This window comes from Drosophila ficusphila, unplaced genomic scaffold (genome assembly GCF_018152265.1).
Source record: "Drosophila ficusphila isolate 14025-0441.05 unplaced genomic scaffold, ASM1815226v1 contig_197, whole genome shotgun sequence".
NCBI classification, from domain to species: domain Eukaryota; kingdom Metazoa; phylum Arthropoda; class Insecta; order Diptera; family Drosophilidae; genus Drosophila; species Drosophila ficusphila.
Genome location: NW_025064091.1, coordinates 3,283,508 through 3,295,939, shown reverse-complemented (window position 1 = coordinate 3,295,939; position 12,432 = coordinate 3,283,508). Strand labels below are relative to the sequence as shown.

At 44.8% G+C, this 12,432-nt stretch overlaps 1 protein-coding gene across 1 annotated transcript; it reads right to left on the bottom strand.

Annotated features, from left to right (window-relative positions):
• Nucleotides 1-1,195: 1,195 nt before the first annotated feature.
• On the bottom strand, nt 1,196-9,835 carry LOC108097747 (extensin). The gene is made up of 3 exons (XM_017200256.2): nt 9,469-9,835; nt 3,838-5,046; nt 1,196-3,406 (listed from the first exon to the last, which is right to left on the bottom strand). The coding sequence occupies exons 1-3, from the start codon at nt 9,469-9,471 to the stop codon at nt 1,628-1,630; spliced, it is 2,991 nt and encodes a 996-aa protein (XP_017055745.1). The 5' UTR covers nt 9,472-9,835; the 3' UTR covers nt 1,196-1,627.
• Between the last annotated feature and the right edge of the window lie 2,597 nt (nt 9,836-12,432).

Genomic DNA, 12,432 nt, shown 5'->3' with positions numbered 1-12,432 from the left:
AAAGCCCAACCCTAAAAAGCGGGCACGTCTTTCATGCCTTTTTCCCTCGGTTGTATAACGGTATAAATTTCTAGTTAATTAATCACCTTTCGCTTTGTTTATGGCTAATTTAATTAATTTTATGTCTTTTATTGTTTCTTGTTGCTCTTGTGCCCTCCGAACACGGCAGACCATTGCTCCATTGCGGATGCGGATGCCGTGGAATTGAAATGGAATTGGCGGAGGAAGCGGAATTGGGCGTGAGAAAACTGGAGTCCCCAATCCTTTGAATGTTCGGCCAAGAGCCGAAGAATTATTTATTTGCCTAACTGCGATAATGAAAGGACCAAGGGAGTTACTTGGGTTATGTATTTTAATCTCCTCACTAAATTTGTTTCTTTAATTCTGTAAGGTATATTTTCCCTCCCAGCAATACGGAAAAATCAAATTTAAGTGGCTAGAAAAGTTATTTTGGGAAATGGAAAAGCAATGCCTTATAGTTTGAACGAAAAAAGTGGACAAAAATGAAAAAATCAATTTTACAAAATAAATCAAGGGGAAAAAAAACACAAAAAAAAGGAAATAAACTAATGATGCAGTTTTTAAGATATTTCAATCACAAATTTATAGAGGTATGCCAATAATCAATCGGATAAAAATTGGAAAAGTTATGAGCTTAGAAGTGCTGGAAGATGGTCACTTTTCTGCGAATTCGATTTTTGCAAATTTCGAAAGGTTTGGGGTCATAAAAAAATGACAAAACATCGACAAAAAAATGGGAAATAAACTAATGATGCAGCTCGTTAGATATTTAAATAACAAATTTAAAGAGGTATGCCACTTGTAAGTCGGATAAAAATTAGAAAAGTAATAGCCTTAGAAGTGCTGGGAGATGGTCACTTTTCTGCAAATCCATTTTTTTTGCTAATTTTGAAAGGGTTACAAAACATCGACCATAATAATATTATTCATTAAAATGTAAAATAAACTAATGAAAAAATTATTTCCCCAAATTTGAAGAGGCTGGGATGCAACTCTTTCTTAGGTTTTAGGACAGTTATAGCCCTGCTTAAACCACAGCAATAGTTCACTCACCTGGAAATCTCGAGGTTTCTTGCCCTTGAGCGATTGACTTGACTTGCAATCCAACCTGCGACTCGAGATGACTTGCACTTGGCGGCGGCTTTCCTCTGCGAGTGTGTCGGCTTCTTGTGAGTTTTTTCTTTGTATACACATATTTATTGGTTGTTTAAAGCATAAAATACAATACAATGCTATAATAAATTAATTATTTATTTTAAATAATTTTTATACACGAGCTGCGAGCATGAAAAGGCACTTTTCACGCGGCGGATTTTCCTCCGCACGTTAGCTTCTTTGTTCTCTTTGTGTGTTTCTCAGATTGTGAGTGTTAAATGTGGATAGCGAATGTTTGGATGCTTGGTTGGTTGGATGGATGGATGGTCGATTGGATGGATGGATGGATGGGTAGGTGGATCTCCCCCTGCCCCCTGGACTTTCACTTTATGGCAACTGGGGGACACGGGGAGTGGCGACCCGGCGGTGAGGTTGATGATGAGGCGGATGAGGCAGCAATAAATAGGTTCAAGCGGCGCTGATGAGTTCGATGCTAACTAGTTTCGACTGACTAATGCTTGGCCTCCTCGTCGTTGACCACGATCGGTTCGATCTCCTTCACCTCGGCGGGTGTCTCCTCCTCGTTATCGTCGTTGGGCAGCACTCGCACCTCCACGCGATTCGAGGAGCTCGACGATGGCTCATCCTCCGCCTCGTTATCCTCGGCATTCGCTAGCTGATCCTGCTGATCCTGGTGGTCCTCCTCGTGCTGATCGGAGCGGCTCTGAGCCTTGTGGTTCTGGGGCACGTTCTGCTGGCTCGGCTGCTCGATGGCCGTGAGGATGGACTGCAGCAGTCCCTGCGAGAGGATCTCCTCGTGATTCGCATCGCTGGTCGCCACTCCCTGCTGATTGTTCAGCGATCCCCCGAACTGCACTTGGAAGTTCTGCGTGGGCTGCTGGCTGTTCAGCTGGATGCTCTGCGACTTGGTGGCGGACAGCACATCGAGGCCATCCAATCCGGGCAGCTGCTGCGGATCCGTTCCATCGGGCAGAGCCGCCACTGCGCTCTTCTGGGAGGCGTAGCCCGTGTGGTCGAAGTCGATGTCGTTTCCGGATGGCGGTGGTCCGTAGCTGTCGGTGGGTCCACTGACCAACTGCTGCGTGTGCTGCTCGGCCACCGGGATGCTCTGCGAGATGGCGTTGTAGGCACCGGCTGATGCGGCAGACACGCTGCCAAACTGCTGCTGCAACTGCTGGTGTTGCAACTGCTGCTGCTGCTGCTGCTGCTGTTGCACTTGGTAGCCATTGCTGCTCACCAGATTCGGTCCATGTCCGCAGTCGTGGACGATGATGGGCTGCGGTTGCTGCAACTGTTGCAACTGCTGCAGTTGCTGCGACTGCTGCAAGTTGAAGCGGGGAGCCTGCTGCGGAAGCGGCAATCCCTGCGAGTGGAACTGCGAGGCACTGTAGCTGTTCTCCGAATGTTGGTGGTGCTGCTGCTGCTGCTGCTGGTAGAAGAGTGGTGGCGGTGGTGCAGCTGGCAGGTACTGCTGCGACGGAGGCGGTGGTGGCGGAGGTCCCAGGGGTCGCACATTAGCCACTGGCGGTGGTGGTGGCGGCAGGTACTGCGGCTCCGGTGGTGGTGGTGGTCCCGGTGGTCCGAACTGGTTCTTCTGGTGAACGAAGGAGGGTCCTGGCTGGGGAGCAGGCAACTGCTGCTGCAGAATCACTTGCTGCTGCTGCTGCGGTGGTGGTGGTTGGTAGAGGGCCTGTGGTGCGGGCAGTGGTGGCGGTGGCGCAGATCCCGCCAGGGGAATCTCATTCGCAGCGGGTGGAATATAGGTGGCTGGCTGCTGGGGAGGCTTCACGCCGAACTGATCCAAGTGCTGAACGGTGGCGCCGATGGATTCGAGGAGGCCGGCGGGCACAGGTGGTCGGTAGGCCACCGGTTTGTTGGGCTGACCAGCTCCGTGTTGCGGGAAGGGTTGCGGGTTTCCAGAGGGAGGAGGTCCGTACTGGATGTTCACATTGGACTGCGATTGCGAGTGGGAGTGCGAGTGGGAGTTCGAGTGGCTGCTGCTGGTGAGAGCCGCGAATTGCGGTGGTGGCGGTCCGTAGTTGCCACTCGGTGGTGGTGGCGGAGGAGGTCCGTAGTTTCCGCTTGGCGGCGGTGGTGGAGGTCCGTAGTTACCGCTGGGAGGTGGTGGTGGTCCGTAGTTGCCACCTGGCGGTGGTGGCGGCGGTCCGGAGTGACCGATGGTCTGGTACTTCTGGGCGTGCACTGATCCCGGGGCAAAGGAGTCCGCTGGTGGCTTCGAGTATGAATCATCCAGCGAACCAATGGCGGCCTAGAAAATAAAAAGTATTTAAAAATGTAATTTAGAAATATTAAATTATTTTAATTGGAATTTAATTAATTTTGTAATGTGGTATACATTAATTAAAGGAATATTGTAATGCATAAATACGTTTTAAGAGGGAACTAGAATTGATTAATATCTTTTACAAAAAATTTTGCCTTGAAGTATGCATTTTTAATAGAAATATTATAGTAGATATGATTTATATACTATGATTAATAAATTTTGAAAACTGTTGTTTTTAAGTAAAAATAGGTTTTCATTTTTAAATGTTTTGATCTTGTTTATAAACTAAAACTTATTCCTGTTTCGTCGATCTGTTATATAAAAGATTTTACTTTAGTTGGACTTACATTTGTATAAAAAAATATATAAATAAAATATTTAAAAAGAAATATCCAATTTTCTTATCAACCCACCTGCAGAGCTTCCGCCTCGATGGAGTTTCCTCCTGGTCCGGTGATCAGATGCGCTCCATCGCCTCCCTGAAGAGCCACCGCCACGAGCTGCTCGTCGGAGAGTCCGTCCACGATGCTTCCGCCTCCAGTGGCGCCGATTCCCACTCCTCCTCCGACTCCTCCGCTGTACTGGGTGCCGAAGGATCCCTGGGACACCTGGCTATAGCCTCCCTGGGTTTCGATGTGGTTCTGCTCCACGTAGGCTCCCACCGGAGCGGGAATGGGTTTCCATCCGTCGCAGGCCGTGTGGAACGGCGCCTGTGATCCGCTGACACTGTGCGTGTGGCCCGATGAGTCGATCTGGATCTGCACCTGCTTCACGGGTCCGGGTCCACTGGGTCCGATTCCGATTCCACCTGCACCACCCGCACCGCTCAGGATGATCGTGGTGGCCGGTGGCGGGTTGCCGGGCAGCGCCAGCGGCAGTGGTGGTGGTCCGTAGTTCGAGGGCGGTGCATCGAAGATCTGCTTGGGCGGCAGGTTCAGGGGTCCAGAGGCAGGCGGTCCGTACGAGGTGGCTGGCTGGTGGGCGGGCTTGAACAGTGGTGCTGCATGCGGCGAGGGCAGCAACTGCGGCGGTGGTGGTGGGCCGTACTGTGGTTTAGGTGGTCCGTACTGCGGTGCCGGGCGGTGCTGGATCTTCTGCGGTGGTGGTGGTCCATACTGCGGTGGTGGCGGTGGTGGAGGTCCATACTGCGGCTTCGGTGGTCCGTACTGTGGTGCGGGCTGTGGTGGTGGTGGGCCGTACTGTGGTGCCGGCTTCGGTGGTGGTGGGCCGTACTGTGGTGCAGGCTTGTGTTGGATGTGCGGTGGTCCGTAGAATGGCTTCGGCACTCCGAAGTGGGTCTTGATCTGCTCGTGCAGCGAGGAACCACCTCCACCACCACCTCCTCCTCCTCCGCCTCCCAGGAAGTTGAGCTTGGGTGGCCCGTATTTGATGGCAGGGGGTCCGTACTCCCGGAAAGGAATGTGCTGGGGGACTCCGTATTCCCTGAAGGGAATGTGCTGCTGCTGCGAGGGCGGCGGTCCGTATTGGGGAGCGGGGCGTGGCGGCGGCGGTGGTCCGTAGGTATCGAAACCCGCCTCGCGGCGCTTCAACTCCTTGCCACTGAGCACCGCTTGAGCGGCGCAAATGCAGCAGGCCACCAGCAAAGTAAAACGGAGCAGCATCTTGAGGGGAAACACAAAAATAAATACAGGTCACTCATTTGTCAAGATAACATCTCAAGGGATAAAAATTATGAGACGCCACGAGCGATTGGAGCGGAAGTCAAACGCCCAAAAAGGTGCGGAAACCAAAGCATTACTCAGAAATCCAAGTTCGCGACACTTGTAAAAAATATTGCACGTCATTTAAAAGCCATTAAAAGCGGAAGTGTGTAGCCTAAAAAAATATTATAGCTCCTTAAATATACTACTTCCATTTGCAAACCTATCATTCAATGAATAAATATCTAAAAATATTTAAATTGTTTTGTAATCCAAAAACAGTGACATAATTTACTGTAAGAGCAAATAAATTTCCAATTCCCCATTTTTTGTTGAAAATATAAATATAACAAATGATTGCATGAGAGAAGTGTGTAATATCACAGGGGTTAGTCGGCTAACCGACATCGTAATATCCGAGGAGTGTCACTGGTGGCACAACAGTGTGTCTCCAGTTGCCTTCCATCCGTCCATCCATTTATCCATCCATCCGTCCATCCATTTATCTACGGCCTCAACCCTTTGGGCCACGTCTCATTTGTTGGCTGTCTCGGTGACTCGCTGACCTTTTTGGCCGGCGGCAACTTGTCAAGGCTTGTCAGAGGTCACAGGTCCTCGGTTCACTCGCCCTCTCTCTGCCAGGTGTCGTTTTTCGTGAGTGCGTGTGGGTTAACCCAACACCCCAACCCTTTATTTACCCCCCAAGCCGCATGCCTCATGCCACATGCCACCTGCCCCAGTATGTAACCATAATCTGCGCTAATTTGCAAACCTCCGAACTGCCTCCATTTACTTGGCTTTCCACACTATGCAGCAAGGTGAAAAATAAATTAAAATTACACATCAAATGAAATGTACTTTTCATTATAATTAACTCACTCAAAAAATGAACTATAATGTTTTTTAAATACTCTAAAAATTTAGTGCAAGACATAACCATTTAATTTTAGTAGTAGTTCATGTCAAAATTGAAATGAAAATATTTGTAATGAATGAAATAAAGCATCGCTTTAAACCATTTCACAATTTAAATGCCAAATATAATGATTTAATTTGCAAGCTTGGTAATTTCTTAATTTCAATTAAAATGTTGTAATTTTTATGACGCGAACTAAAACGGTATTTTTTTTTAACGACCTGATTTAAGTTAAAGGCACATTGCCAAATCTTTAAAGACCCTAAAACATTTTTCATTAATTATTTTCGGGGCAGCGAGGACGTGCTAATTGAGCCATTAAGGCCAAGTTTGTTGCGTGGTGTAATTGGCATTGCGGTTGCCCAGAAAACGCCGGCGTATTACGCTCTAATTAAAACATAACCCGGCCAGACTCGCCACCATTACCGCCGTCATCATCGCCATCGTCATCGTCATCGTCGGCATTATAATGATGATGATTATAATGATTATCGTCATCGTGGACGTCGCCGCTCATCATGATCATCAATAATTCAGCCGGCGAACGAACGAGCGATATAAAACTCAAAAGCCAAAACAAAAGCGCACAGAAATAAACGAAAATAACCGAAAATAACCATTGACCAAGACGATTCGGGGGGGCACTTAATTGGTTTCATGCTCGACAGGCAAAAGAGCCACTCAAAACGGGCCAAAACAATATCAGAAACGGCGCTTCTTTCAAAATTCCACGCACAGCACGCGATTTAACCGCGGCTAAGAGACACCGGTAATGCCAATAAAAAATGGCTAAAATGCACGCGCATTTCGACCGCAAAAGGTGACGAAGCCGGAATGCCCTTACATAAGAAAGTGATTGGGATGACTGGGGTGATGTAAGAGGTGAAGGTATCGGAGATGAGTAAGTTATCTGGCCAATGAATCATGGTTTTGTAGAAAGGAAATGCTTGGACAACTCAATTGTTGCGTGGTAACTTAATTATGCGATTTAAATGATGGAAACGTAAGGGGATTATATAAGGGAACTAGGAAACTTTGTTTTCAATACCCTAGTAATAGTTCTGATTCAATAGATTCATTAGGAATTGATGTTCTATTTAAAGGCGTATAAAAACAGTTTCATTACAGAAAAAATTCTCTAGATCTCTTGAGTTTATTATTTCTTGTAGCCTATGCAAATAAATGTTTCTTTTCGAGATGTGCAAACCACGTTGGAAAGAACCAACTCATTATTTCGGATGGCCGACCATAATAGCCAGGTTATTATGCCATTTGCCATGATCGCTCCGTCTCTTTATGGATTGCATAACACCCGCAATCAGCAATCTTTGGAAATGGAAAAGTGCACCTCAATGGTCAGCGATGCGCATTGAATACGAGTATCACAATAAGCCACAAAATATGTTGTTACTTCTTCTCCTGCTTCTTTTTTTTTTTATTTTTTTTTTTTTTTTTTTTTTTTTTTGTTAGTTACCCCCAACTTTTATTTGGCCAGCGGCGGTGTTAAAATGTCATAAGCGGTCGAAAAGGAGAAGAAGCAGAGAAGAAGATACGAAGAGGCAGCCGAAAAAGGTAACTTTCACTTGGCTCCGGGTGTATCTTCATGTAAATGTATCTGTATCTGTATCTGTATCTGCGTATCTGTGAGCTTCGCTTCGTGGGGATGAGTAGGTGTCACAAATGTTGGCAGTGAAATTATGCGCCGCATAATGAAAATACATTATAAAAGAAATGGCAAACAATTAAAGGGGGTGATGGTTTTTTTTCGTGTGTTTTTTTTCGTTTTTTTTTTTTTTTTGTTTTTGCCTTTTTCTGAGGGGGTTGCTGTGCCCATTGTCTGTGAAGCGTGTGAAGTGACCCGCATGTGGCCAGCATTTGCAACTCGATTCCATTGTAGATCGGTGTTTTTTTTTTCTTGCCTTTTTGATGCCCTCTGTACGAAGAGTCACTAAGTCATTTGGTCGCATGTGTACAGTTGCGCCCAAAACAGCAGTAACGATACATCTTCTCTCACTTAATTTATGAATATTCGAGAAATTAAGTTGAAGAGCCTTGAATAAATTATATTTATTCGAAAGTATCTAATAATACGATTTCTAGTTATCCATTTGAATTCAAATTATAGTGAAATTATAGTAATTGATCTATTTATCTATTCTATTTAAATCCAACAAGATTATATCAGAAACAAAACATATACCCAACTTAATTTGTTATTCTATTTCTGAGTTATATTTTTTTGTCACCTGTCACTGATCACTGGTAACAGTTTATCCCATTGGTCACTATTTTGAGTGCGCTTTCTTTGGCCGGCGTTCGATTTCTGTTCATTAGCATAGGCCACAAATATTTGTTATTGATGCTAAACAATTGACAACAACGGCAGACAGCAAACAAATGAAAACCAGGCCCGGGCAAAAAACAAATAAACAAACAGACGGCCCGGCAAAACTTTCACTCTCGCTGAGAAGACGTAAATTTAGTTCGGAGATGAACGGGCCAAAAAAATAAAAGAGGCAAGGCAGGCAGAAACGGCCAAGTTTTCAGCCAGGAAGCCGAAACCGAATCCGAAGCGATTCGGGCAAAACGGGAAGGGTTTTTGCCGGGGGAATTGGGCCGCAAGTTTTGGCCACAGCTGCCTGTTCTGGCCCAAAAGTCGAGAATCGTAATCTGCGTTAATTAAATTCCCCCATCCAATAGCAACTGCTAAAGCCGAGAGAAAAGCGGGCAAATGTGAATGCGAAATTATTTATGAATCAATTTCGATAATGAATAAATTATGTCTGGAGACAAGCCGCTCGTGCCTTCTGGCCCCCGACAGCAAATGAATAATCTGGGCCAGGCATTGCCAACCCAATTCCGGTCCTGCATCAATTTTCGTTTGAGTCCCCGACAACCCTCATCAATTAGCAGAGGTCGTGTGGCAAGGTCAAAGGGCCAAGGCGCAGGCGTGCCGCGTTCTTAAAGCGAACAAACTGCACGGACAAATATACATTCTATTCTGATTTTAAAGGAACAATATACAAAAAAAAACATATCTCAATATTTTGATAATTTTATCTAGGGAAATATAAATGTAAATGATTAATCCTGATTCAGTCACACTATAAAAAAAGCAAATAATATCTTAGTTTGATTCTTCTATTTCTGACTTTGTTTGTATAACTTATTTCCTTCAAGGACTTCCATTTAATAATTAATCAAAATATTTCTGATCCTGTTATTAATAATGCCACCAATTTCACAACGAAACTCTAATTATCCAACTCTAAAATTGTTTCCTGTGCATGGAATTTTTGACAAAGTTTTCGGGAAATCTATCTTCCTTTTTTTAGGGGTCGGGATAACTTTTACTTTCGCTGGTAATTCCCTTAAGTCGCTCGGACTTTTCCCCTAATTGGGCTTGCGTTTGAGTTTCTTCCGTAATCCTTTGGCACTCGAGTCCAATTAGGGAAACGATTCTTTACCATGCCAGCTGCTTGCAGTGGGTTATCCTCTTCACAAGGCACTCGAAAAAAATGCGGGGCTTTAACTCGTCACTGAACACACAACAAAAGGATCCGGTGTAGTCGTTCAAAAAAATATTCAAAAAAAAAAGTGGAGATTTTGAAAATTCGCGACACTCACGGAACAGATCGCGGGATCGGTTCTGAAACGGTTCGAAAACGGTTCGAATCGGTGCGAATCGGTTGGAGTTGATTTTTATTTTGATTTTGATTTCGGGATCGGGATCTCTGGGGATCTGATCGGATCTGATCTGATCTGATCTCTCGACTACGACGGATCGGCGATGGCCACGGCGACCGCTGCTTGTCAGTCGCGAGTTGAAAATGCTGCCGCTCAGATGATAACGCCAGCTCATATAGGTAATAGCCCGGCCAACGTCGACGTCGGCGTCGCTGCTGTGCTGCCGCTGCCGCCGCCGCCGCCGCGCAGCCGCTGAAGAAACCGAATCGAAACCGAAAGTGAAGAAATTTCGTAAACGTAAACGTACTGAAATTCCAAATGAGCCATGAGCCAAGAGCCAAGAGTTAAGAGCTAACAACCAAGAGCCAAGAGCAAGGTGCCGAGCAAAAAGGGACAGCTTCACCCAGCTTCAGCTTCATCAGCTCCACCAGCTTCAGCTTCACTTTTGAGAGATTTTTCCCTCTCGCGACCAGTTTTGCAACTTATTTTCACATCGATACCATGCGACACGAAACGATACGATACCTTGGCATCGAAGAGCCCGGCGAGCAACCTTGCCCCATGGGGCACGGCACTTGGTACTTGGTACTCAGTACTCAGTACTCGGTATTCGGTACTCGGATCTCGAATCTCCGGGTCTCTCTTCTCACAGCCAAAGCCAAGTGTCATTTTGCGAGTCGCAGTTGAAGATCCCTGTCAAAGTTCGGAGCCTTGAACACCGCTCAAAGGCGAATCTTCGAGTGCTTCGAGTCGCGGCTCTTGGCGATGTAAACATGACGGCCTTAATGGGTTTTCCTCAAGCGAACGCTTCCTCATGATCAAGTGCCACACGGAGGAGGTGGAGCTGCAGCCTTTTGGCAACTACTAAGAAACTCAGCAAGTCAGGTTTTTCCAAAGCAAATTATCGCAAATAAAGGTTAAATTAAATTTCAAGGAATTTGGTAAATTGTTAAAATAGGATATTAATTTGCATCCGAATATAACAAATTCTTTAAACCTTTACAATTATTAAACGTTAAATTAATTGTGTATTATAATGTACCATACAGTGGCATAAGATAAATCCCACAGAAGGTTTGAATGGAATTCGTACATAATAAAATAATCAAATTAACTACTTTAATTTTCACGACAAAACTTTTCTAAATTGGTGAAAATCATTAAATTCTGTGAAGCTAAATTTTTGGCAAATAAATAGTACAAAGTTATTTTTTAATTATTCACAATATTAATATTCTAGCTTTCCCACATTTATTGTTTACACTGGCATAATTATTTGTTTGATTTGGTTTAAGTTCAAATGGCTTGGTTTCCCTAATTAATTACATATTTAAAAGCTGATTGAAAAAATATGCTAATCAAAATTCTGCTAAAAATAAACTGTGGTTTTTATCATCATTTTATTTTGGCTGTCCAATAAATGGCATTTATTAGAAATCTTGTTTGTATTCGACACCGAAATTGAGTGTGTTTTAAAAACACTTCCATTTTACAACCATTTCATTCATCGGCTACGTTTTCTATTTCATTTGAATTCCGATGTTGAATTTATGCGATGCGATGCGATTCCATTTCTATTCCGATTAATATGTATGCGGTATTTGCATAACTTCCATTTCATATTACTTAATAGTCTCGTCGCCGCCGAAAGCCAGTTGAGATTTTCTAGGTTGCAGAGCTCTGCGATATTCATGAGCTGCTTTAATGGGCCAGCCGGCAGTAGAACAATGTCAACACACTTGCCACAATGTCCGATGCTCCGCCACTCTTTCTCGCTGTCTCGCTGTCTCGCATTCCCTCCACAAAGTTGAGTCATAAAAAGTGCCCTGCCCCCCGCGACTTGTTGAAGAAGTTGCAGAGTCGCTGCGGAGATCAAGTTTTCATCTCGGTGACCGGGGCGAAATGCGGCGGGGTTTTTCCGGGGAGATGATGCGCGGCCTTCGCGTGACTCGATTTCGCTTTCATTTGCATTTAACGGGCCACTCTCTTCTGCGGCACTGGGTTTGTGCCGCATCTGCAGCCCAGCGAGCTGCTCCCGTCAACTCCATCATCGTCGACGCCTCGTCTCGTCGCATCATCATCATCCACCGTCAACGCCGTGATCGTCATGGTTGTCTCAAGACTCTCCAGCCAAAAAACAAATCCAGAAACCCCAAAAACCAAAAAAACGGAAAAGAAACACGCTGGCTTTCTCGCATTCGGCCATCGAAAATGGGGAGTCCACTCCTTCTCCCTTATTGACTGACTGCCGTGGAAAACATTAATAGAAGGATGCATTTCTTGCAACCGAATACGCGAATACTTTATCACAGAAAAACAAAACAGAAGTTTTAAGAAAGAGTAAAGAACTGGCAACTCACAAGCTTCATAATGCAAGCAATATAGGTTTAGCTAACTATTTCAAGAAAAGTATAAAATTATAAGGGATTTTTAAGGGGGATAATATGATATCTAACAAATTTTTATATAAGTAATCAATTTTCCTGAGTTAAAAATCCGAATCTATTCACATTTCTATGCCATTGATTATTTATTCCATTAGTTCTGCTAATTTTGTTTTCGAATTCAAACAGTATATAGTACCTAAGTTGTGTTGCCTTTGAATGAAATTCAAATGCAATTTCAGAACTGTAATACCCTCTTAAAGTGAAAAGAAGAAACCCGAAAATTCGCAGACGCCATCCATTTGGCTGGCGACTGGCAACTGCCAACTTGCAACTTGCAACTGGCGACTGGTGACCCTC